The sequence below is a fragment of the Primulina tabacum genome, chromosome 15, assembly GCF_025594145.1.
Source record: "Primulina tabacum isolate GXHZ01 chromosome 15, ASM2559414v2, whole genome shotgun sequence".
In the NCBI taxonomy this organism is placed as follows: domain Eukaryota; kingdom Viridiplantae; phylum Streptophyta; class Magnoliopsida; order Lamiales; family Gesneriaceae; genus Primulina; species Primulina tabacum.
Genome location: NC_134564.1, coordinates 8,280,547 through 8,307,465, shown reverse-complemented (window position 1 = coordinate 8,307,465; position 26,919 = coordinate 8,280,547). Strand labels below are relative to the sequence as shown.

At 34.5% G+C, this 26,919-nt stretch overlaps 2 protein-coding genes across 3 annotated transcripts; both read right to left on the bottom strand.

The window, feature by feature from the left end:
* Nucleotides 1-624: 624 nt before the first annotated feature.
* LOC142527520 (protein AGENET DOMAIN (AGD)-CONTAINING P1-like) lies at nucleotides 625-5,183 on the bottom strand. 2 transcript variants are annotated; one of them, XM_075632348.1, is made up of 3 exons: nucleotides 4,537-5,183; nucleotides 1,399-1,839; nucleotides 625-1,056 (listed from the first exon to the last, which is right to left on the bottom strand). In XM_075632348.1, the coding sequence occupies exons 1-3, from the start codon at nucleotides 5,008-5,010 to the stop codon at nucleotides 1,042-1,044; spliced, it is 930 nt and encodes a 309-aa protein (XP_075488463.1). In that variant the 5' UTR covers nucleotides 5,011-5,183; the 3' UTR covers nucleotides 625-1,041. The 2 variants fall into 2 exon arrangements, with proteins under 2 accessions (XP_075488463.1, XP_075488462.1); XM_075632347.1 differs by having other exon boundaries at nucleotides 626-1,056; nucleotides 1,399-1,845; nucleotides 4,537-5,182.
* Nucleotides 5,184-12,882: 7,699 nt separating this feature from the next.
* Nucleotides 12,883-26,792, bottom strand: LOC142527261 (uncharacterized). The gene is given in 18 exon segments (XM_075632005.1): nucleotides 12,883-13,687; nucleotides 14,326-14,541; nucleotides 19,122-19,318; nucleotides 20,316-20,424; nucleotides 20,641-20,715; nucleotides 20,852-21,010; nucleotides 21,087-21,266; nucleotides 21,384-21,892; nucleotides 21,979-22,309; nucleotides 23,290-23,422; nucleotides 23,496-23,626; nucleotides 24,243-24,350; nucleotides 24,451-24,909; nucleotides 24,995-25,084; nucleotides 25,185-25,496; nucleotides 25,758-25,956; nucleotides 26,364-26,454; nucleotides 26,457-26,792. Coding segments are annotated over 18 exon segments (4,089 nt in total). The 5' UTR covers nucleotides 26,599-26,792; the 3' UTR covers nucleotides 12,883-13,039.
* Nucleotides 26,793-26,919: the final 127 nt, after the last annotated feature.

Here is a 26,919-nt window from a genome sequence, read left to right as displayed (position 1 = left end):
GGTGGAGTTATACCTCCCCAAGTCTCGGGTTGATGATTTACAATCTATTATTCTTTCAGAGATTCAAAGTTATATGGAAAATATTCAAGCACATGCATAAACATATATAATATCTTTTTAGAGATCATCGAGCCGAATTTACACTCAAAATTGTTTCAAATTTACATATTGATGTGAGTTTTGTAACGAATAGAAAAAAAAATTTACTCAGAAATCTTATAACGTTCTATAACTAATAGAAAAAAATATTTTTACTCATAAATCTTGTAAAGTTCTTTTAAAAGTTATTAAGAATTTCACTAGACAGTGTATAAATTCTATTGAAATAAGTGTTTACAAAAATTGTAAAATCGAACTCTTTTAGTAAAAAAAATTTAGAAACAAAAGATGAGACATAGAAATATTCAACCTTCGAAGTTCCGAAACAATTCTTGTGTGATTCACTTTTTCTTACAATTTACTTTATCAATCTACTGATCTTAAGTCTACTGATTGTCACTTTGGTTCACGAAGTTCTGTTGGACTCATTCCGCACAGTTATTAAGTTGTCTGCTGAACTTTGAAGGTTGAGATACGATTTCAGTTGCTACTAGTTGAGATCACAACTATTCAGTTTTAAAAGAAAAATTTGTGAGGTGTGTATCATCATTCTAAACATCTCCACCGATCTTAATAGTTACAAATATAATAAAAAACATTCCGCACTTTGGAACGGTTAAACTTTGAGCTCTCTTGAAGCTCGAAAAGCCAAGGCCCGAGTTAAGCTGGCTAGACAAGTACAAGTTCAATACTTTATTGGCTCACCTCACACCTTCAATGCCGCCACAGTTATCTTAAATGATTTCTCAAAACTACAAACTTTTTTCTTTTTTGAGTGCTACAAAATAGATTTAAGGCATCAAGTAGAATCAAAATGGTTAAGAGAAACCTTGTTTTGAAGCTTCAAGCCAAAAATTCCGGCCCGGAATAATACCGCATATGATTCTAAACACAGAATTTCATCAAAGAGTCGTTTGTATTTCGAAAGGGGAGAAAGCAATGCTACAACTCCAGAACCTACAAGAAAACCAATTACTCTACCATCAGCAAAAAGTTAAGTAACAAAGAAACATAAATGCTATGCATATGGGAAAAAAATTGAGAATGCAGAACTTATTAGAGCGAAAAATTACGAACTCAGACTACAAGATAGGGTCCCCCCGATCTTAACTAGAATTCAAGATTAGCCCCAATTATTCGACATCCATATAGTCCACATAGAAGGTCACAGATTACGCTGAGAGAACATAATAGGTCCTGATTCAACTGTTGTGAAATATTTTCATCCAACACAGATGCCATGGAGATAGGTGTGGTGTGACTTAAAAAACGTCAACCATATTTGATAGAAAGTTGTACCTTGGGAGGAATAACCCATTTGCCATTGATCCATTCCTGATGCACACGCAGGTCAGAGTGCTCGAAACTTAGTATCTCATCAGCATCCTTAAAGAATACAGAATATTTATCGTTTTTACGAACTTTGGAAATCACACCTACCCACCAAACATCATCACACAGAGCATCAACTTGTTCACGAACTTCAAAACGGTCAACTATTCCGATATCGGGTGGGTATGGCCTTAACTGCTGACTATCCACCTCTTCTCTTAGGAGTTTCGTATCTTCCTTATCATCATATATGTTTTGATACTCAATCAGATACTTTTCATTGTTCAAGTCTTTGACCACTGTTGCAGTAAACCAAGCACCTTCAAAACCTTCATCATTGCTACGGACTTCAATAAGTGTTCCGGGGCTAAAATTATGTTCGAAATTTTCAGATGGCATTGAATCATTCTGCATCTAAAGGTAGAGACATAAAGTTAAGTACCAGGTCACTCTCATTAGAAAAAAGCCGAACAATCATTGCTTTTGAGAGTAACAAAGAGGATGAAGTCCTAAAACGATTCTTCTTTTCATGATTAAAAAGAAATGGGCAAAGCAAACATTTTTTGATTACATAGAACATAAGTGTCAAAAGCTATAGCACTTTAAGCCTCACCACTGGAGCAATCTCCAATTCTCAAGAAAGCTTTAGTAGGGAAGGGACAATTGTCGAAAAAATGAATATAAGACTAAAACTTTATTACATACACAACGAGCTCTGAACTTGTGCATATTTGCAGTCATATCTATATTTTGATCTTGTAATGCTTCAAGTTTGTTTATACTTTATGAAATGTAAGAACAAGTGGGAAACAAAGAAATCTAGTCTTGAAATGGAAAAAGGAAAAACATAATAGGAAGCGCCCTGAAACTATAATTTTGAAAATTACTGATCAACCATCTATTTTGATATTTTTTACAAGTAATGGACAAATAATAATGAGTTTGTAAGCTGGAGCAAAAGATATTCTTACGTAGAAGCCCTCGATCATTTACATAGACGGTTTTACTTACAGTCCTTGTGATACCAATACACAATGCACAAACGTTGACTCGTTAATATAGGTTGTCATCCAGCAAGTTTGATTTCTGCGCAGAGAAAATTTGAGCACAAGATTCCACTAGTAAAAGGCAACATGAAACGTCGCATTCGATATTCGATCATAACTCTCATAAAATACGAAACAAGTGATTCTTGAGCCACTGCTGAGAAAGAGGATAACAGTTATATCTACTCCTTGTTTATTTTCATTATGTCTCTGCTTTGCTAGAAACTTGAGCTCATAATTCAATTTCATAAAATCACTTATGAAACGTATTCACATTTGAGCATAACTAAACAAGTGATTCCTGAGCTATTGGAAGGCTAAGAGAGTTCGGCAACAACCTACACGTTGACCACCTATAGAAATTCTAATAATCTCCAGCACTGGACAATGCGAATTGCAAGGTGCTGGATGTTGCAAGCACAAGATATATGCCGGCCGAGTGAATAAATTTGTCAGTCTTATGATAGCAGAAAGATCCTTCGACTTGTAGCTCAAGGAACTTGAGACAAAGCTAGACAAACTTAGAAAATGTTGGGCCTAATAGATTCATGCAACAGCGGTCATATAAGATGGACAAAACGGGGTTTACTCATAAACAAGTCCAATTGATGGAGAAGGTGTTCCTGTAAAAAAAGTATTCAGTGCCTAAGAGGAGACCTTTCAAGTCGAGAAGACACTGAGATCAGGATAAGGAAGTGAAAGTAACATTGTCAAGGATCATGATGATGATTGTTTTATCTATAGTGTATGCAAGTTAAGGTGCCTTACAAGCATACAAACTGAGAACGAATAGAATCCTTCATAATTCTTGGTTGACTTATTTTATTTATGTCTCATTTTATTATTCTCAATTTATAACAGATACATCCACTAACTCAAATTCATTTCTTTAAATTACAGTTGTTGTCTTTTCACCTTAAATTGAAGGCCCCAAGCAAAGTCTAGACAGAAAAATTGTCCATGATAGAATCTCAAAAGAACAAAATATCCATGTGACAGAAGTTCAAAAGGTGAAAAACTCAAAATGTGACCTTGCTGGAAAGCAGCTCTGGCAGATGGTGATATATTGGCTGGTGAGGGATTTTCGTAGTTGTTGCTCAGGTTTTTATGCAAGAAAAATTGAGATAATGGTAATAACCCAAGAACAAAAAGTACTTTTTTGTAAACATGGGTTAGGAAACCAGTTGATAAGGGCATACACTAATAAATAAATAAACCAAAGAGAGAAAAATGGCTGTGGAAATACCTAATTTCAAAATGGAGCAGTATAATAATCAACACTCCTTACAAGTCATCTTGAGTCTGGAGCCCAATTTTTTCAATTTTTTATTGATCGAGGTAGAGCACATTGCACATAATTGTGTTAACTCTACTCTAGTTGAGAAACTTGATTTGACCATAGCCTTCACTAGACAAGCTCGAGTTTAAATGGACCATTGAAACTCTCCGGTATGCTAGGCTATTGGCGTGCAAGATCACTTGCTGGTAACTGTAGAATTGGGAATACAAAGACTATTGCAGCTAGATGGAGTTTCACATCACAACAATGTGGATTCAATTGGTGTGGATCGGAAAACCTTTTAAGTTGCATGATGAGATAGAAACTATGCCTGATTCCTACTATTTACTTCATTTCTATGCTTGGACTCCGGTAAAGTGCCAGCGAAATGTTTTACTTCAAATGTTAGATCAAAATTTGCACACAATGGCAAGGGTGTCCGTGAGAAAGGACTGATTAGGAGTGTTCTGGCACATTCCATTGTCCCTATTTCACGTTCAACCTTGAGAACAAAGTGGTCTCGAAGGGGGTGGAATCGATTCGGATATATTAAAACAAAAAATTATTGTAGCATTTCAGGGAATGAATATCAGATCACTTCTCTTTTCCCATGTTTCTCCTCTCCTCTCAATTTCTACTTCATTTCTCCCCTCTCTTCTGATTTCCGATTCCCAGCCTTCCCTAATTCTCAAAAATTTCTGGATTCTGGCACTCAATCTACATCGGATCAAATCATGATCGCAAACTAAAGCAGAAATCGAAAATTTAAAACCAACGTACCTGATTACGTCGTGGTGGCTCATCATCACTAGCTTGTCCCAGTGGCGGAACCCACTTCCCGTACACCCATTCGCGGTGCAGCCTCAGTTCGCGCGTCCTGAAATGCAACTGCTCCTTCGTGCTCCGGAAAAACACCGCATATTTGTCATCCCCCAACAATTCCGTGACAATCCCCTCCCACCACCCGTCATTGTACCATGCATCCACCTCTTCGCTGAACTTGAATTTTAGGCGTTTCTCCGGTGGAGGCGCCGGCCTCACCTGCACCAGCCCCACCTCCTCCCTCAGCCGTTGCGAGGTTGATTCGCTTTTCATCAAAGTCTTGTACTCCACCAGCACTTTCTTGCTCTTGTCATTTTGCGGCGGCCTCACAACAGTGCCCGCGTACCAAGAACCACGAAATCCCACGTCGTCGCTGCTGATCTCGATTTCAGCTCCTTTCTTGAAATACCGGGATATGATGTCGCTGGACATATGGAAAATGGGTGCCCAATTCGATCGATTTTCTTCAGAAATTGTTCAATGGGAGATGAAACGAAATGTGCAGGCGACAGCTGCCAGGAAAATTGGCGGGACAGGTGTATTTAGGTCGTTCTTATATGTAAATGCTGGGCTGATGAGGATTTTGAAGTTTTGTATGTTTGGTCAATTTCAATCTAATGAATTTATATGTGAATGATCATATGAGGTAAGTTTTTCGTTAAGTTAAAAGTCCAAAATTTAAAGTGATTGGTTAAGGTTTATGTCAAAAAGTTTTAATGTACACAAACAAAATCGTAATTTCTATTTTTATGGTAGATTAAAATATGAATATCAGAAGATAAATAGTTATACTTCTAGATCGCGCATGATCATGTTCTATATTATATTATTATCTACTCCATTATAGAAAATAGATCTGAAGATAAAACTAAAGGATTCTCTTGAAGAAATAACGCGTAGATATGAAAGATCATTACTTGTTCTTAAGGCGTATGAATTATGACTTCAGGATACGCTTCCGCTATTATTTTTAGTTTAATTCTTTAAGATTTAACATAATGGATTCTGAATTTATATATATTTCTTCAACAAGTGGTACCAGAGCCAAATTATGTTGAATCATTGAGACTTTTTAAAGATTGATGCATGGTTTTGCAATTATGTTTCGGTAAAGAGATTTTGGTCGAAAATTTTAAGGATTTGATATGACGATTTTGAATTACCGTCCAATTTTTTTTTATAAAAAGTAGAGAAAATAAAAAATTAGTGTAAAATTATCGCCAAAATCATCTAGGACGCACTTCTGTTCAGGTGCGGGTGCGCCTTAGGAGTGTCGATCAGGGTGGGGCACATCCCCAACAGGCAAGGCAGAGACCATAGCGCATATCTGCGTACCTTAGGTGGCTCGACAAAGTCAAGAGCACAAGGGTGCGGATTCAGGGCGCCTCCATGTGCGACCTTCGGAAAATTTCAAAAAAAAAACTGAAAAAAATTGCAGTTCAAGTTTTTCAGTTAAGTAAAAATTTTCAATTATTCAAATAAAGATAAGATTATGTATATTTTAAAATTGTTTTATTAAAATAAATGCAACGTCCAAAAAGTCAACTCACGTAAATGACATGCATGCAAACGATTTAAATTGCTTAATTGTTTTATTTAATTTATTTTAAATACTTGATGTATATTATATGATTGAAGTTCTAATTGCATGATTAAATGATTAGATTATTTCATGAGAACTGAAGATTTTATCTGAATATTCGATAATAAGATGGGGAAATGAGACTGGGGACGATCAAAACAAAATATTTTCAATAAATATTAAGGCTTGTTAATATGATTAAAATTTTCTAAAAATGGCAAAGTCCAAATTATTTTACGAGACGAGCTCGATTTTATTCGAGAAATCGATTCTGGGCAAACGAGAGACTTTTAAAAGCCCAAAAATTATTATTTTTGAGAACAAATTTTGTAAACTTTTGTTTTATAATTAAATATGTATTATTGGATCTAATTTACCTAAGATTAGAAGGTTCAATTATCCCTAAACAACAAGGCCCAAAACCTAAACCCATTAACATGCAAATTTTAAATCTATAAAATAGAAACCTAGGGTTTTTCTTGAGCTCATTCAGCCGAAAATTCACACACACTTCACACACCATATTTCGAAAATTTGAGGTGGAAAAACAAGGAGTCTTCGTCGCTCATTTGTCTCTCTTCGCAACCCATGACAACGATCGAATATTTGAACGCTTTAAACGCAAAGGCACACTTCTAAACTCTTTTGATACACCATTCAAAACATAATATGCATGTTTTGATGATTTTACTGATTTGTTTTAGAACACTATGAATTATAAGGGACAAGCTGCCAACATAGGATGTTTAAGCGATGGAAAGAGTGTCGTTTAGGCACGAGACGATGGCTGGACAAGAGATAAAGGAGCCGTGCATGGTGAAGGGCAAAAACCTAGGGTTTATGGGTTTTCTCATGGGAAAAGGGTCACGGCAAGAAGGGGTGGTGCACCAGGGCTCGGCAGATCAAGGTCCTGTGTGGGCTGTAACCAAGCGAGCTAGAGGGCTGGATGGTTGCTGGACGCGATGGCAGCAAGGAGGGTTCAGACTCTTCCCATACACGCGCACGGCTCGATTTCTGTAGGAGGGGTGCACGGCTCGTTTAAGGCAGGCTAGGCTGGTCCAATAGGGTCTTGGGAAGATGGATTGGGGTCGAGGTTGGGTCTGGTGCAGTCGTGGTCCATGGTGGCTCGGTTGGGGAGGGCCGCTACCTAGGGGAAAAAAGGGAGCGCACGGCTCAGCTATGGGCTAGGGGCTAGTGCGCTGGGCTAGGATAGGTCAGGAGGGGTCCAGGAGGTACTGGTGAGGGTCTGGTCATAGGTGGCTCGAGGGTGGCTCGGTGTTTGGGAGCCATGGCTTGACTTGGGAGAGTTAGGGTTCAGTTTAGGCTAGGAAGAAAAAATGGTTCGAACCATGGTCCACGGGGTCAATTCATGGTTCACGGGGGTAGTTTAGATATGAAAAATTCATGTTTAAAGTTTGGGATTAAAATATGTTTTGAATTAATTCGAGATTTAAACGCTTCACGGTTTAGTAATTAAGGAATTAAATAAAAAAAGCCCGAGTTTACGTTAAAAAACATATTAGAAGTCAAATATAAGCTTAAATAATTATTTGGAACAGTCTCGAGTTAATAAAAGTGAGAAAAAGTAAAAATCGAGAATTTTAAGGGTCTAAGGACAAAATGGTCATTTTATAATTGAGTAGTACAAAAAGGATTGGCAAGTGTCCCGAAGAATCGTGACTCATGCTAAATGATATTTTACGCATGCTAAATGATATTTTAAAACGTTTAAGATGAGAATACGTGATTTTATGATTTATGATAAAGCTGTATAATTTTCACTGTTAAAATGCTACTTTACGAATTTGGAAAGGTCGCGATATTTTATGATTAAAAAGAGAAAGAAAAATATTTTGAAAGATGTGAATTGACTGTGACAAAAAATATATGATATATGATTATTGGAAATATCGTGAGGGGGAAGGCCCTAGAGGGAGCCTATTTACGGGAGAAGGCTCCTGGGGGAGCCCAACAATCGTATTTCCATTTACGTCGGTGCCTAGTGTCCGTCCCCATGCACAATGGTGAGCTAAGACTGATCAGTCGACCAAATGATACAACTAGTCACTTTCAAGGATCAAACTTCACTCAAAACGATAAATGATGGAAAGCTTGATGATTTGACGATTTATTATGCTTACAAATTTATCTTAGCTTATTTTGAATAAAAGTATGATTTTTCATGCATGTGCTTGTATATGTATTATTTGTTACTGATGTTTAGAACATGTTGAGTCATTAGACTCATTAGGATTGAATATTGCAGATGAGGATGAGATTGAGGGAGGCGCTGACGCTTGAGTGGATTGAGTCCGACAGTATACTCCCGATGGACATTTATTTTCCGCATTAGTTTGCTAGTAAAATTTGAAATAAAGATTTTGTTAATGATTTATTAGAGATTTTTATGCTTTATTTTGAAGTTAGTACTGATCATGTTAATGGTAGACGTATGATTTTTGTTCATTGATGATTTAGCGATTTCATGCACTTGCAATTTTAAATGTTAAATTAAATTTGGATTTTGGAAATATTGAGTATTTTAAACTTGCAAGTTTCGAATTTTATAAAGAAAAAAAAAATTAGTAGGATTTTGAGGTTTAAAAGTAGTAGATGTTCAAAAAAACATCGTCAAAGTGATCTATTTTGTGGATGCAAGTTTTATTTTAAATTATAAAAGGATTTTTCTGTGTATATAATCTGCATGGATAATGTTCGGCCAAAAAAAGAAGTTTGATATTTATTATAATTAATATACATTTGTGGTGGAAATATGTGATAGTTGTTTGGTTATTCATGTGAATAAAAAAATCGATCCAATGGAAATTTGTTATTTGACATGATAGTTATTATCAATGTTTGATTGTTGTGTCAGGATATCACTTACAAGTTAATCTTTTGTTCAAATATAAAAACATTAATTGATTGTTCGGTATCCTGTTAATGAGTTTACATTATTTGAATTTATTGATTATTTTATATAGATATTTGTTGAGCATGTATATTGTGGATTTGTTCTCTGTTCAGATTTGACTCTTGTAAATATTAATTCCAACATTAATTATATTCATATGTTAAATGACTTGAGTTTCAAATCGTGGCAAGAGAATTTACTGATAGTTATCACATTCATGGATTTAGATCTTACGATAAGTGTTTACTATCCCCCTTCCATTACGGATAAGAGTACCTCTAATGAAAATATGAATTTTGAAAATTGGGATATATCGAATCACATATGTATGATGATAATGAAAAGGTTCATTCTCAAAACATTCAGGGGCATAATATCTAGTGACATTACTAGACTAAGGAATTTCTTAAGGGCCTTAAAAGAAGGTTTATTTAGAGTGAAAAGTCTAAAATTGATATACTCTTGGAAAGCCTCGTTTCAATGAGGTACATGGGCAAAGGCAACATAAGATAGTACATTATGAAGATGTCTCACCTTGCTTCAAGGCTGTAAGCGTTGAAGCTTGACCTCTCTGAGGACTTACTGATGAATCTGGTTTTGATATCTTTTTCACCATAGTTTAACAAGTTTATGATGAGTTATGACTCTCAGAAAGAGACTTGATCTTTGAATGAGCTTATTTTACACTGTGTTCAAGAACAAGAAATGTTGAAGCAAGACAAGACATAAAGTGACTCACTATGTCTCTACCTCGAAAGATAAAAGAAAGAAAATAAAGGATAGAAAGATGCGGATACACATGCTTCGAAAAAACGACATAAGAATCTTATTGATCCTAAAGTTCTGGTTGTTTCTTCTATAGCACCAATGTACATATTATATAATAAATTATAATGAACATAATATATAGAACAAAATTAACTGAAATAAATTTAAAAATTATATATCCAAATACCACGTATAAGACATAATAACATAAAAATCAACTAAATTATGGATTTTATCAATGCATAAACCATATTTTACATAAATAAAACGCACTAAAGAAAAATAATATAAATTTAAAATAATCGTGACTAACTCATCAAAACAATATCAAAACCAGTGTTCTAAAAAGCCCGCTTAAGCTTGAAGCTCGACAAAAACGCCCCGCTTCGGAGAAAAGCGGAAAAAAACGGTTAAACTGTAGTTCGACCGAATTAAGCGTAATTAAGGTGTTTAATTAAGTGTGCTTAAGCACAATTAATCACATCTATTTATTTTTAATTTTTTTATTTTGAAGGTGTGTTTTTTTATTTTAAAATAATAAATTATGTTTATAATTTAGATGTTTATTTTTTAATTTTAATTATGATTAAGCATGTCTGATAATGATTTGACAAATATTTAGTATTTTTTTAATGTGGTCTAGTTGCAAAAACAAATAAAGATTGCAATTTTGAGATTTTTATGCTTTTATAAATATGAGAATTAATACATAAGATTTAAATTTATCATATTTATGTATTATTTTATCTATTTATTGGTTTTAGATAATTACAATTACATTAAAAATAAAAAACATTATTTCACGCTTAAGCATCTGCTAATCTCGCTTAAACTTGAAAAGTTTGGAGCTCGACATCCGCGCTTAGGGGCGCTTCACGTTTTTTAGAACATTTATCAAAACTAATGAAATTATAACATTGATAGTAAAATATAACTTACAATATTCAATTTAAATAATATCAAATCTCCTACAGAACTTTTTAAATTTTTGTTTTTAGAATTATATACTATAGATAATTGATTTTATATCATAATCGATCTTTTGTAGATTACATTAGTTACTAATAATTTCTTGCTAAATACAATTTTAAAATAATAAATAAATCAACATAAGTAATGAAATACACATTTAAATAAGATTATATGATAAATATCAAATAATTACTAAATATAAATTTTAACCCACTTATATGATTTTCACCATAAAAATTTGAAATATAATCAAAGAAATAAACTTTCATAAAAAATAATATTTTTTATATTTATTGAATTAGTTAGTTCGATTTCAAAATAATTAAATAAATATATTAATATATCATATGTAAAATATCTAATACTTTGACACATATTAATCAATGACCATTATAATTTATATTATTATAAAGATTATGTCATATTTTTTTTACGATAGAAAATAACTTTCGTATCTTTTAATTGTTCATTAATATCTCTTTTTCAATCATTACATATTTAGAGTTTTGATTGATGATTGATTTTGACGAGTAGACGTCTGTGTACTTTTTAGTTATACAATTTAATAAAACAATCATACCTATAACATATACATTTGTTATAATTAATTTTTTTCTTCGGATTTTAATTTTTTTAATTTTTACTATATTTTAAAATCAAAATCAAAATTATATATGTATTACATTATAAAATTTTCATATGAATAATTATTATCTCACTTGAAAGAAAAAAAGATGTGAATACAATTTTATTTTTGCAATCAAGTAATTTTCATATACATTAGTTAATGATTAATTTTTTAAAAAGTATATAATTTATATTTTTCATCAAGCTTAAAATACGAATCATTGTTATATTTTATGTATTGTATGTGCTTAGTGCTTATATATGTATGTATATTGAACATTTCAAATTATTTGTTTTATAATATCCATTTTTTAATATCAAATAGTAGTATTTATTTGAGATCGTTTCCTTTTAAAATTTAGAGTTGATCATAGTTAAATTATATGCAATATTTATGTCACTTACTTGACTGGATTTTTTTATTTTCTTAAATTTTATATATTATAAAACATATATAGAAATTAAAAATTATAAATAAAAAATTACATAATACCAAATTTTGAGTATTGAATTTATAAATTTTTCTGGGATATAAATTTTTAAAAGTAGTTAATATGATATAATTTTAAATATCAAATAAAATAATCATACAATATATGAGACATTGTAATTAATTGTTTAACAGTTATACCTTAAATTTATATATTATGATAACCGATTTTGGAACTGAAAACAAGAAAAGATTTTAGTTCTGATTTTGGTTTAATTGTTCTTGAAAATCATGGTCGAGTTTACCTCTAGACTCTTAATGTTTAAGTCTTAAACATTCTTTGTTCAAATACTACCATTTTTTTATTGAATTTATAAATTTGTCTGATATATATATTTTTTAAAAATGTTACTAAAATCTTTAAATTTCTTATTATAATTAAACTCTCCGAATTCTTCTAAGAGATTGATATTTTATGATATTATTAATATGTTAACATTCATAATTGTTGATATAATTTCTCTAAGTAATTTATTAAACTCTTTACTTTCGATTTTCTTAGTTAATAAACCATAAAATGTGTTAGTATTAAATTTATATAATTATATATTTATCATATTATTCTACTATTTATAATTATTTTTCATATATCTTATTGTTTTACTGTAATTTATTATTTAATTAAAAATTTATTATTTAATTAAAAACTACACTTAAATTTCAATTATAAAATTACATTAAAATTATAATTACAAAATTATTAAAATTTTAATATCACATGTAGAAAGAAAATTTAAAAAATAAAACATTTAAAGATAATATACAAATAGATTATTTGAGAAAATTATACAAGACATTCTATTCTTGAAATGATATAAATTACTATCTATAACAATTAAAATTTTACATACATATATCTTTATTAAATTTTTGAATTTGTATTGACAAGGAGTTCATTTTTATTTTTTGAAAATTAGAAAACATGACCCATGATCCATACTTTCATAAGTATATAAATAAATAAAATAATGTTACAAAATAACATGCACACATTGTTTGCAGTACTGTTACTTAATTTACATCGCATCTGTTTGTTAGCGGTCGTAAATGTGTGAAATTAGAACGCTAATACTAAATTACATGCATAAAAATATAATCCATCAAAATCTTAACAATACATCTGCTCTGCAAACACTAGCGCACACAATTTTTTGAAAACACATTCAACAGAGGTGAAATCAATGTCAAATCCGTAACTCTGACCTCCATACAAGACGTAAAGATACTCTTTCCGCAACGGTGGAGGCAGTAATTCAGTAATTTCCGGGAACTCCGAAGGCGGAGATGGCAAATCTTTCTTTGTCGAGTAGTATACATCAGCCAAAAGAAGCCATATCAGATCAGGGTCGACACATGCTAGTCCTGCAAGGGCTTTTACAGAAGCATCTTGAAGACCTTTAACCCCACTGCATGCTATCCCTACAACTACACCACTGATCTTTTTCAGTACTGCGTGTGAAGCCAAGGCTGAAGCACTTTTTTTGTCACTAGCTAAGTCTGAAATCATATCAAGAATTGATATCTGGGCTTTCAGGTTAGATAGCTCGGACATAGGATCTTCGGATGACATGGCACCGCTCCTATATGGAAGTTGCATTGGTTTTCTTTCATTTTTTGAGATGGGCTTCTTCTGTAACGGCGACATGTTTAGAAGTTTCCAAAAGTAGGCCCCATCAGAATGAAATCGACGAGAAAAGAAGTCTCCTCCACATATTTGAACTGTGGTACTGATTGCTTGACAGCATCTTCGAATTGCCTGCGGAATCAGTTAAATGATAAATTTGACAAGATTCCAAGACATGAGAACAATTCTTTCAAAAAACATATTATCCTGTTCCGTTTACCATCTCCAAAATATCGATGTTTGTTTAATTTTTCACCACTCCCCGACATCTTTATTTATTATATCCTCCTATATATTCTAATCTGATAAATCATATCCTAAAATTTCAAAAATACCCTCACATTATATATAGAAATTATATACAACTATAACACAACATTAGCACAATACTGACTTAAATAGTGTAATATCTGCAGCGAGAAATGTCACTAAATTAACACCTTCTTACAACACAACATTAGTTTAAAATAATAACTCCTCGGAAATCAAACAAAACATACATCACATTTTCCAAAAAAAATTCAGGAATTCCAATTTTTTTTAAAAAAACTGTGAACAAATCACCATGAGTTTCAAGTTCATTATAAACTAACAGTACTTTTGAAATCTTTGTTTCAAAAACTATTGCATTCAAAATAGTGGATCAGACCTTGAGATAAAACTATTGCATCATGCTAAAGCTTCATAAATTTTTTAAACAAATCATCATGCAGCAGATAAAAATTGATAATTATGAGATAAAATCAACGATTCTTAGTACAAGCACTCACCAATAGATTCTTATTTTGGAAACAAGACACAAAGAATGGCCAAATTTTATTCACTGCAGGAAGCAATCTGTTCTCCCCAGTATCATCCTTAGCAGCATCCAAATTATCCTGAAGTCCATGGAATGAATGGGACTGAATGAATTGCTCAATCACTTCTTTAATTTCTTTCTCATGCTTGTAGGCTTCTTCCACTTTGGTAAGTGCTTTGATGCCATCCTAGGAAACAAAGAAAAGAAGAAACAATTCTTAGGGCTCAGAAGAGTAAGATAACATAGCTTGACGAATGTAATATCTCATACCCTTTAAGAAAGTATCATTGTCATTTGTTTACATATATAACACGAGTTTTCTTGGACTCTGGCGAATGTGTGAGGTATAGCTTACTGCAGTTTTGGGAAGAAAAAATAATCATCATTGCTTGAAAAAACTAATAGCAGAGTACATGCACTAAAAGATAAATTAATCACAAGCTTTCAAATTAATATAATCTAAAACACTATCTCTAAAATTTAAAATAATGCACAACTTAAATATTTAAATATCATCCTATCTAAATAATATCTTAGATTTGCTAATATTTGACACCCCTCAAATCGGAGCACAGATGTTAATCATACCCAACTTGCTAATTAGGTCTGAACAGTCATTTGGAGAGAATGTTAGCTATTTGTTGCATTTTTGGAACAAATGGCATACAAATAGCTGTCAGTCAATCTTCTTCTTCATAAACTACATGTCAATCCACATGTAAAATCATGTTATAATAGGTTCTAAGTAATACTAATGGCAGCCTTGCTATCCCAGTAAAGTTCCAGTGGCATGTCTATTAGTATCTCCGGCTCTTCTAGGATTCGATGCAACCACAACATCTCACAGACACCATAAGCCATAGCATGATATTCTGCTTCTTGCGACCACATTTTGTTTCTTACTCTGCCATGTTACCAAGTTGCCCCAAACATTTACCTACAATAGCCTGAAGTAGATCTCGAATTGATGATTGAACACGCCAAATCTGCATAAGTGTACGCGTTAATATTCTTTTGTGTAATTTTCTTAAATCACAAACCTTTCCCCAGGGTACTTCTCAAATATCTGAAGATTCGATAGATTACATCAAGATGCTTCTCACAGGGTGAACGTATAAACTGACTTACTAGATTCACAGCAAATGCAACATCCGATTGTGTATGTGACAAGTACATCATTTCCCTATCAACTTCTGAAACCAAGAGACCTTTGTCATCATCAAGTTTCTAATTGGGATCAATTAGGGTGTCTGATTGTCTACATCCATTCATATCTGTTTCTTTGAGCAGATCAAGGACACACTTTTGTTGTGAAATAACAATTCCCTTTCTTGATCAAGCCACTTCTATCCCAAGAAAATATCTTAGATGCCCCAAATCTTTGATCTCAAATTTTGATGCTTGCGATGTTTTAGTCAGTCCATCTCACGCTGATAATATCCGGTGAGGATTATATCATCCACATGGTTCTAAAATTCGCTAGGCGCTAGTCGGGCGCCAGACTAGCGGCTAGAGCCTAGGCCACCCTAGGCAGGGACTAGGTGTCGCTAGGCGGATTCCACGGTATCAAGAGACTTGTAATGGTTCTTAAACTAAATTTCAGCCTAAACTTTGTTCAAATCCAACTGACACCTGGTTCGTTCCTCCTGCTTAAGGCGGATTAGAATAATAGGCAACGCAAAATAAATCAAAATAAAGAAAAAAATTACCTTTAGGGTCTTGTTCGATTTTCTTACGTGTGCAGAAGTAAATAGAAAAAGAAAATGAGAGTGACGTATTAGGGCAAGCACAAGCCAACAAATCATGGTTTTAATTGGGCTTTCAATCCCAAAAATTAAAAGCACGAGCCTATAATTCTTTGTTATGTCATGTTCTAGCCACATAAAAATCAATACCGCCTCTTGCCATCGCATGCATGTTTATAAATATGGTATGATCAGCTTCCCTTTAGTGTTCCCTTGATTTCTGGCAAATTGAGAAAACCTCCAAAACAAGGCCCTCGATGATTGATTCTTCTTTAGTTTACATACTTTTGAACCAAATCTTTCCTCGAATCTAGGAGGCGCATCCATGTATACTTCTTCTTCCAAAGCTCCATTTGGAAATACGTTTTTTTTACATACAATTGTTATAAAGACCAATCAAGGTGCTGCATTGTCCTTTTTCAAGTTGTCTTTGGTTTAAAGCTTTGGCAGAGTTTGGTTTGATTTGGGTATCTCCGAGATCAACTTGAGATCTATTCGAGACGGACCTTGGATGGGATTTGGGGAGGAGGGGCATAATTTTTTAGAATATGGTGGTTCACTGTTTGAGTTGGTCAGTGTGGATGGAGAAGAATAGTAGGATCTTTGAAGATCAAGAAGATTCAATTAAGGAGTGATGTGACAAATTAAATTCAGGGTTTCATGTTGGAGTTCAAAAATTGTAGAGTTCAAATCGTTTTCCGTCTCAAATTTTTATAGGGATTATGATTTAGCACTATTTTAATTTATTTTGATTGTGAATTTCATATCGTTTCTATGTGGACCTCTGGTTCGCTTTTTGCAATTATTTTATTAATCAATATAATATTGTTTATGTGGGTTTGAGTAAATCCTTTGGCAGCTAGCATCGTCTTATACCTCTCAAGTGACTCATCTAACTAATTCGTTGTGAAAACACAATAACATCCCACAGTTGTCGTTCCTCTGGGCAAGTCAACCATCTCCCATGTCAAGGTTTTTTTCAAGAGATCTCACCCCCCTCGAGATAGCCACTTTCCACTCTGAAACCGTTGGAGCATCATGTGCACTATGAGGAATCTCCAAACTAGAGAGTTGTGAGGTAAAAACAAAAAGGTTGGGTGAGAGGTTATCGTATCACATATAGTTGGACAAGGGGTGTTTGGTACATGATCTTACACCTTATCAAAAAGCAATGGGTAGATGATCTTACACCTTCTCAAAAAGCAAGGGGTGTTTGGTACATGATCTTACACCTTCTCAATAAATTCATTAAAATCGGATATAGGACTTTTGGACTTAGGACCTAGCTCAGATTGCGCAGCATTGATGTGAGTATTACTTGGAGTGTCCTTGGAGTCATGATAATCGGCGGATAATCTGATTTCCCTTTTTTTAGTTGTATCCCGTCGTGAGTAGACAATGTCAAATTGTATCACCCTTGTGTTTGTTACCACCAGCCACCAGGTTTCCACTTTCAGCTCGTTTCTAACTTTCTAGATCAGGTATAACCATGGTTGAAGGAGACACAAATAAGTTACAAATCTAAGTGTAATTGTCTGGAATCTTCAATTCTCTCCCCCCTTTGAAGATGAGTATCGGAAAAAATTTGTTTTCGAAAAAAGTTACATCCATGGTGACAACCATTTTATCAGCAGGTCCAAATAATTGTAACCTTTTGATTAAATGCATAGCCAACAAATACACACTTTGGAGCCTGGGGATCAAGGTTTCCATGGCTAGGTTTATGAATGTGCACAAAAGCTGTACAACGAGAAATCTCAAGGGTAATATTTAATAAAACCTATTAGTTGGATAATATTTATTGAAATATCTAAAGGAGACTCAATGTTCAAAATCTTACGAGGTAATCGATTTATGAGATCAGTTGCAAAAAGGATAGCCTCACCCTAAAGAGAATTAGGAACCTTAGCGGAAAAGAATGATGCCCACATCATGTCCAAATGATGTTTTTTTGCAGCAACTCCATTTTGTTGAAGTGTATCACGGCAAGAGCTTTGACGAACAATCTGCAACTAGTTATCCAATTTATACTAAAAATCTCGGACAGCTTACCAAACTTCTCTGTCTGTGGGTAGAAACAAATAAGGCATTCTTTCCATCTAATTAATAAGCCAGGAGGTGATGGGGAATTTTCAGAGGCCCATTTTTAGTGTTGGACCCATATCTGCCGGTCGTTTTGTCTCCCTGTCAAATGCCCCAATTTTCCTCTTCCACCAATCGCAAGCTTCATGGATTGTCCACTCGAGGTAGCTCTTCCCAGTGAGTTTGTGAACAATAATCTGTAGACTACATTTTACCGGATAAAACCTAACGCCATTGAGTTGGTACTTTCAGAAGATGTTTCAGATTAGCTATTCGGTGAACTATGGTTTCTTGTCAATGCTGTTTTAGCCATGAAGAAAAGGACTATCGAAACCTAGCTCTGATAACATGTAGTTTTGGGAAGCAAAAATAATTATAGAGTGCACGCACTTGTAGAAAAATTAATCACATGCTTTCTCACTAATCTAATCCAAAAGACCATCTCTAATTAAAAATAATAACTAACTTAAATATTTAATTATTATCCTATCCAAATAATATCTTAACAGATTCGATAATATTTTGCAGATGCAGGCACAAAGAAGTACCTTCTGACATCAAACACAAAGGTCATGAAACAGATTACTTGATCGCATCATCATGATGCCAGGTATAATTAAATAACATTTGCAACGGATTTTAAGATAATATAGAAAAATAAATAATCCTATCTAATGCATATAAGATTTATTAGGTAAAAAAATGGACACTTCATATTTGGGACCAAAGCTTATACGATGAAAATGGTGACTCGGGTCTATCATCTCAAGTTTGGGAAATGGGTTTTGTGGGTGAAGATCTCTTAGCCTAACTAATTTGTATTCTGATAGTATAATCAAGTAGGACCATAACATTTGGAGTCCGGTCAATATGACGAATAAATAGTCCCAAGATGTACATCAATAGATAAGTCCAAATTTTCTTGAAATCAGAACTATACCTCAACTACATCTAGAGCGATAAAGCATGCTGCTGGGTCAGAAGAAGAAATTAATGGAGTTACAGCAACTAGACATGACCCTGCAATAGATCCAACTATTTGTCGATATCTTCTGGAGTCATTCAACTTGAATAGAATTGATTCACATTCGTGTACTTGTTTATCAGCCTCACTGGACCAAATTTGACCGCCTGTTTCTGGATAGAATAAGACACCGTTAATATATTAATATAAAACCCAACTCCAATAAACTCATCATGTCTTCAGGTAATCATGCGTGTCCTAACATAATCTTTCGTGAACAACTAATTCATCCTGCTTAAGAACATTGTTGATACTCTAGTATAAGGATCAAAACAACTAGTTGCAGTAGTCGTTGCGGTATTTATGTAGAGAGAAGTTGCTTCTTTTTGTCCCTTGTGTGTTTTGTACACTGATGTCATCTTAACTCTTATTTGCGGAAAAGTAAGCAGTTCACCTATTTGTCAGGATCATAATAAATAGAGACCATTTCGTAATTTTGTTAATCAGTATTCAGTTTTTTTACAAGGCTTAATCGTGTACATGACACAAACTATACAGGGCTTTGGAAAGAGGATGTCTTTTTTATCGTAACAAGAAGCACTGATTTCTTCACTAATTTTTCAAATAACACCAGGAATTTGATGCTTTTTATCCGTTCAGCTTGCTAAGTAGAATGTCATTTCATATTGATTCATATTTTTCCCCATACTTTTAGCATTCTTATTAATCTTGACAAGATGACATGGATAACACTTGACAATATGTTATCATCAAACAAAACAGATTGAACTGTGTTAAACCTTAAGTAAAAATGTATGCTTCATATGCAGAACTAACAAAATGCAGAACTATTTCCCTTTTCCACAAGTTAATAAGATATTTTCTAATCCACAAAATTAGAGAAGTAACAAGAGTGAGGTAAAGCTGGCCTTCAAGACTCTCAGTTGCCCAACGTTTTATGTTACTCGAAGATAAACTACGAGACGAAACACTTGTAAGAAGGTGTATCACCTGCCACATTTATCGATAAACTAGATAATGAATAAATTACGCATACTATATTTTACAAAGATCGAAGAGAAATAAAGATTATTTTTCCAGATCTCAATGTTTCTAAGTTCGAGATCCTATGATCCTATGAAATGCAATGGTCAGCATACTTTCCTGCACTCTGCTCTTCATTCAACACAATAGAGTCGACAACTTTCCTGTATGACTCCACTTGATTGGGTAGGGTACTGGCCTCGCGTTTGGATGCCTTGGCTATTTCTGCAACTACCTAAGCAAACAAAAAAATGAAAACGGATAGTTATACAACATTTCAACAAACAGCATCTGGTACATAAAAAAAGGCAACCATTCCAGGATGATACTTGAAAAAAGGATATATCGCAAAATCATACCACCAAAATGTCAAAATTTCTCAACCAGGCAATTATCAATGAGAACTATCTCAAAATCCAAATTAAGATAAAATTTTGATTATCAGAGAGACCTTCAAGAAGGAGATGGTCAAATTTGGGTGCTGATGTCTACCAAGAATTTCAAGTTCCATAGAGACGGTGCGCATCTGCACAAGTCTACTGCATCAGATCACAGGAGTTACAGATAGAATCAATTAAGGAAATTACCATATTTCTTGAAGAAAACACCATTTACGAAATGTAAATAGCAATAATAATTCCCCCAAACCAACGAAGTCATACCGGCTCGTCCAACAATGGCAAAATTTTATCAGCAACGCCAATGTATGAAAGCATGGAAGCAAGAACATTCGATGCATGAGGGTTGAGATCGAAGTGGCGTAGTTGCTGACATATTGAATCAATCACATAGTCTGAGTTTGCTAATACTAAGTGTCCCACCTGAAACCATTTTATACAGTAACGTTTACTAATCAAAACACCTACACCAAATGAGAACTGCGCCATCAGTACTCACAGTTGGGCAGCCATGAGCAGCAGAGATAGCCAGTAAAACAGCATCAGATGCTCTTCTGACGTGGAAATTTGAGCAAATAACATTTTCAAGCAACCTATAAAGCGAAGAGTGAAGGAATCCAGACGTTGAAAATTCTTTGCCGAGGCAGATACTAAATATGCCAATCCCCTCAATAATAACCTATTGAGTGAAGAAAGTTTAAAATCAGTACTACATATTTATGCATCTTCAGTCCATGGGAACAATAATAAAATATTTATCAAAGAAAAACTAACAAACGTCGTTATTATCTAAAACCTGGTGTAACATTGCATTATCATGAAAAAAATGCAAACTTATTTCTCCATCTTCTCCAGATTGTTGAAGAGAAGCCGAGTATCCGAGTGGAAGATCCCATACTTCAGTCGATAGATATTCATGCAGTATAACGCCAATGATATCAATCAAGTGACTCCTAGCATCACAATTTCTAGAAATCTTTTGAACATAATGTTCTGGCACAACATATTTATATTCACATGATCTACTGCTATTCTGAATGAATTCCTTGTTATCTTGTTGTCGATTAGATTCAAACATTCTGCTGAAAGATGTAATAGCTTGATCAGACAGACCGAACACGATCTCATTTAAAATACATGTTGCAGTACTAGCCTGCCGAACTAAATCCCCTGAACCAGTTCGCTTATACCATGACTGCCAGCTTTCCTTGCAGTATTCTTTTGTCCGCAACTTCGCTATCAAATTACGCAAGTGTCCCAGGAGGATGTCAATTAACATAGAAAAAGACCCTTCAATTCTAGAATCTAAAAAAGAAAAGAAAATGATCTGGTGTAAAGTTACAAATTAAAAAGAAGTGAATTTATTCAACAAAAAATCAGATAAAAGTAACCTGCAAACATGTACAGACTGACTAGTCTAAGAATTCCGCCAAGAGTTTCGTACAATTTCTGACTGCCAACACGAGAAAACCAGGGTGGCATTTTAGGCAGCTCATACTCCTTCTGTAAATTTTCCAATGGGGGAAGAAGTTTTCTGTTTTGAAAACCTAAATATTCAGAATTTCCATGGTTGACGTTGCTTGTAGCCTTGATCTCAGCTATAGAATGTATGAATCCATGTGAAGATGGTTTTGTTGATGCAAGTTGATTGAGTGAACCAGAAAAGACTGATTTCTGACTCATACAGAGGGCAAAAACATCCAAGAAGCGAGCAGTATTCACCTACAAGGCATCAGTACAAGAAAGTGCGTAAAAAAGTGAGTGGAGCTCAACTAGGGTAAACCAGTAAAGTGACGACACTTCCAAGAAAGAAAAAAACTGGTGTGTTGTTAGTCTTATTGGTTGTACAAAATGACATATCTTCAGAATGCTGTCTTCAGGGAAATCGCATGCTGAGACAGAATAAATTTTTTGACACAGTTCTTAGTTTTGTTTTCTAGATTAACTCAGTCATTATATACTAAAAACTTTCCATCTTAGATCAAAAAATGAGCAACGCTAGAGATACAAAGAGAATAAAGGAGTACAAAAGTGGGAGCCCCAAGCACCTAAAGGTCCATAAAACTTTAGAATTTTAGATGAATTTGTTGCTGAGGTTATAAGCGTTTCATCAAAAGTGGGATAAGGTCAGAGAGACACTATAGGAGACACATAATGGATACGTTATTATTGCAAAGAGCATGAATTTGGCAGTATATTACCATATCATGGAATGAAAATGTCGAATATAAGAAATATCGGCAGTTAGTAAGCATACAAATTTCATTAATTGAACAGGTCTTACATCTACCAATGTCAACAGCAAACTTAAATTATGTTACAATTTCACTACTCTTTTACTCCTCATTTTATCGCCTTTTTTTCATCAACTAAGTTGCTATACCTTATGGGGAAAAGGAACATTTAGAGCCAAGGCCTCGAGGTAGAACAGGAAACTAAGAGCAAATATGAAATTAGGTGTTGAGTGGTAACTTCCTATGAATAATGCTGAGCTGAAATTATCACTAGCTTCTTTATCCATCCATAATAAGAATCGTAATGAGATGCGTACACAGGAAAAAGACAAGGTTACTTTGCAGAATACTGCCGCATTATCCCAAGCCACAGGTTAACTGCAGCTCAATTGGTATCAAATTTAAAATGACAACAGTAAAATGAATATTTGGAACAAACATGGAAGAAAGATGATTAAGTAATCATACAGGAGAAAGAAGAAGGTAGTCTGAGATAAGACGTGGACCGCAAAAGCTTGTCACTGCAAGTAATTTCCGAGCATGTAATAGAGAAAGTGACTCCTCATTACTCAACATTACTTGAGGAAGCTTTTCAACAAGCCTGCAAATGAAATGCATGGACACAATATTATAACTTTTCCAAGATAAGGTGACAACATACGCAGCAAAAAGACCTGCTAAAAATCTCTGTGGTATCATGCTCGAGTTGATCATTTTCTCCGGATGACAACACAAGTCCAAAGAATGCCTTTGCATCAGAGGACACCTCTTCAGAATCATCGCAGATCAAGACAAACAAGCATTCCTGGAGTAGCAAACAAGTCAGATATATTAACTTATGATACTAATATTGCTTCATTTGTTTAAATTCATCAACAACTATTTCCAAACACTGCAGCATTTGGAGGCATCTTATAGAAAACATCATACCAGAGGCTTCAAAACGCCCGAAAAGGCGGCAACATAGAATCCGGAATGGGAAATAAATGAACTAGAAAATAAAGTTTGGAAATAAATAACAGATTCTTAGCAGGAAAGCCACTAAAACGTCCTTAGATGGACCAAAATAACGACCATTTGGCATATTCGTCATGGAAGGAACAGCAGGATTTACAAACAAGCTTTATCACTGAGTTTGTGAGGTAGCATGTACATGGTGTTCATGCGGCCAGCCTTTCCTGGTTGTACAGCCAGTATGGAGATATTTATATTTCCTACCTACAGAGGTTAAAATTCCTTATGGACCCCATAAATGAAGCAGGAAACAAGATTCTGGAAGATAACTCAATTCAAACCAAAATACTGATGTCCAACAAACATTCATAGAAAATGATGTGGATACCAATATATTTTCAAACACATAACCCATGAAAGGAAGGAAATTAAAAATTACTGAAGGTTGATTCTGAATCTTAGCTCACCAAAAGCATTTGCCTGCTTTCCTTCAGTGTGTAGCTGCACTTACATAAGAGCACCTTTATGGCAGCCAAAAGTCCTAGTCTCACTTTTGTAGTTGGATGAAGACAAAGCTGAAAGATGAAGGGAGTAGATTTCCAAAGATTCAAGTTACAAATTAACAAAAAAAAAAAACTAAGATACAGGATCATAAATGATAACCATGAAACTTACATGAGGAAAGGTTGCTGACAAAAGTTTGTTCACATGAAGAGTGGTATTTTTTAACCAATCAGCCGTACGCTTCACACGCAATGATTCATTTTTAATGCTGGATTTGAGATGAGTCTCCTGGCCAGACAATGTGGTGCTTGCTTGAGGAGACTCGAACGAATCTGCTACCTTCTCATCCCGCTCTTGCTTTTTAGCAGGCAGGTGACGGAGTTCCTCAAGGAATGATGCAAGAGGTTTATCTTTACTCAAACAAGGGCCAGAAGAATCATTCATGCGGACACCAAGGCTATCATCCTCAAGAACTATACCAAGATATTCAGTCAGACCTCTAACCGCCTGATTAAGCGCTTCCGTACTTCCAGCTGCCCCACTAATCATCGTTCTTGAAACATGCAACACTTTTCCAATTTGACTGACAACACCTGGTAAATAAAAAGCCAATGCATCTGCAGTACCAACCTGCAGGATCCATTTACGAATATGACTTGTGTACATACATCGGGCTTCACACAAAGCTCCATAAGTTGAAAACAGTAGAGAATACCTTGGCTACAAGCACTCGAAGTGTCATCAAGGCTTCAACTCGAAGCCTCGAACTGCCTTGATGCCCTCTTGTAGCTTCAACGTCTGCAGCCTTCAAGTACATACTCAAGTTAGACTTTAGAAAGAAGGTTGTGCACATAAACAAAAGGGAAAAACAGACAGAAAGATCATCAAGTGGGACAGATACATGCCTTGAGAAGAAGAGAAAGCCAGTGTCCAACAGCAGCAGAAGCAGGTTCAGACTGAAGAAATGTTAATAAACATTCTTTTGGAACTGAATCATATATAGAGAGCCTTGAAGCTGGAAAAAATGGTAACTCTTTCTCAGCTGGAAAAATAGGCCAATCACCAATTTGTTTGCATGGGCAGTCATCATCAGAACAAGGACACAAATTAAGCATCAATGCTCTGAAACACCTAATTACTCCTTCACGAAATTCTTCTGAACCTTCCAGTGGAGAAAGAGATGCACCGTGAGCTAATTTCTTTAGAATTACAACCATCTGCAAAGAAAAGTACATGTAGTTCCATTTGAAAAATACGTTTTGGAACATCACACACTAGCAGTATGAGCAACATGAAAAAATATACACCAACGATCCAAGGGACAAAAAGCTATCCGCTTAAAAAGGGGGAGCCCCACTATTACGCCATTAGATATACAGACTTAATGCTAGAAGACTTTAAAAGCGACAATCCCTTTGATGAACAGCCACATCTCCCAAACTCCCTAGCTGCTAAATGACACAATTAGTTCTGAGTACCTGATCAACAGATCCCAGACGACACTTCTTCAGAATTTCCTCCAAACAGAAAACAACCTCTTCCGCCACTGAGTCACTCACTTGATGTGGCGTTTCTAAGGCATTAAACGCCAGGGATTTATCCTTGGACTCAAAATTTATTGAAGACCTACAGTTAACTGCTGCGTCGAATAGAAGCAGCAACGGAAACAAAATATAGCTGGAAAACAAAATAATATTAATAAGCAAACAGATTCAATCAATCTAAGTAAAATAAACAATGACATATAAAAGAGTAAAATCTGATAAACCCAATTGCGTAGGTGCATACTTTTTGAACATGCTGTAGCAAAACTGCGAAATTGCTTTAGATATTCAAGTCCCAACACCATGATAAAACATGAAACTAAATACAGTAAACAAATGAATAACTTTCCCGCAACAAAAATGTAAATCTCCTTGATTCACATTTATTTATATCAAACATAAGTTTAGTATCAAACAAGGAAACGACAACAGCCCGTTAAAAAAAAAAAAAAGAATCCGTGTTTCACAATACAGTTCGCAATAAAGGGCATACAGAATTCGTTTAAACAATGATGCAACAAGTTAAGAAAAGAGAGATACTCAAAGAATGGGTGAATGGATGGAGAGGGTAATCGTTGGAGAAGGTGAAGGAGTTGAGTAACTGCGTGGGGATTTTTCTGGGGATTTGAAAGAGGCCCACGACTTGTATGCAGTGGTGTTTCAACTCAGAAAAAATGCTGCCATTACTCATATCTTTTTCTTGTGCTTCCTCTTCCATAGCTCCTGCTTCTTCTCGACCAGCGACCATATCCAATTTCCCGCTGTATTTCTCCATATAACAGAAAAGGACCCGAAGAATTAGTGTAGGGGAGAACGCAGGTTTTGGGCAATGAAGAATCCTCGAAGAGTCGATGGAAACCAGTCACTTCGGGTCCGTTTGAGCGTTCTTGGAGGTACACAAAATCCTCTGTTCGGAATCTAAAACCAAAATAGTGCGACTATTTGGTGGCTTTTCAGGTAAGAAAATTTCGAGATAATTAAAAGTTCACATGGCAATTTAATTCACACAATTAGTATATCTAACCCCAATTTTTTTTATTTATTTTCACTAAATAGTAAAAATTAATAAATTTTATAATATAATTACTAAATATTT

Excerpts from the sequence above, each read along its gene's own strand:
- LOC142527520 (XM_075632347.1), bottom strand. The coding sequence starts at position 5,010 with ATGTCCAGCGACATCATATCCCGGTATTTCAAGAAAGGAGCTGAAATC. Across the intron at positions 1,846-4,536 it reads AGCCACCACGACGTAATCAG|ATGCAGAATGATTCAATGCC; the intron begins GTACGTTGGTTT and ends CTCTACCTTTAG.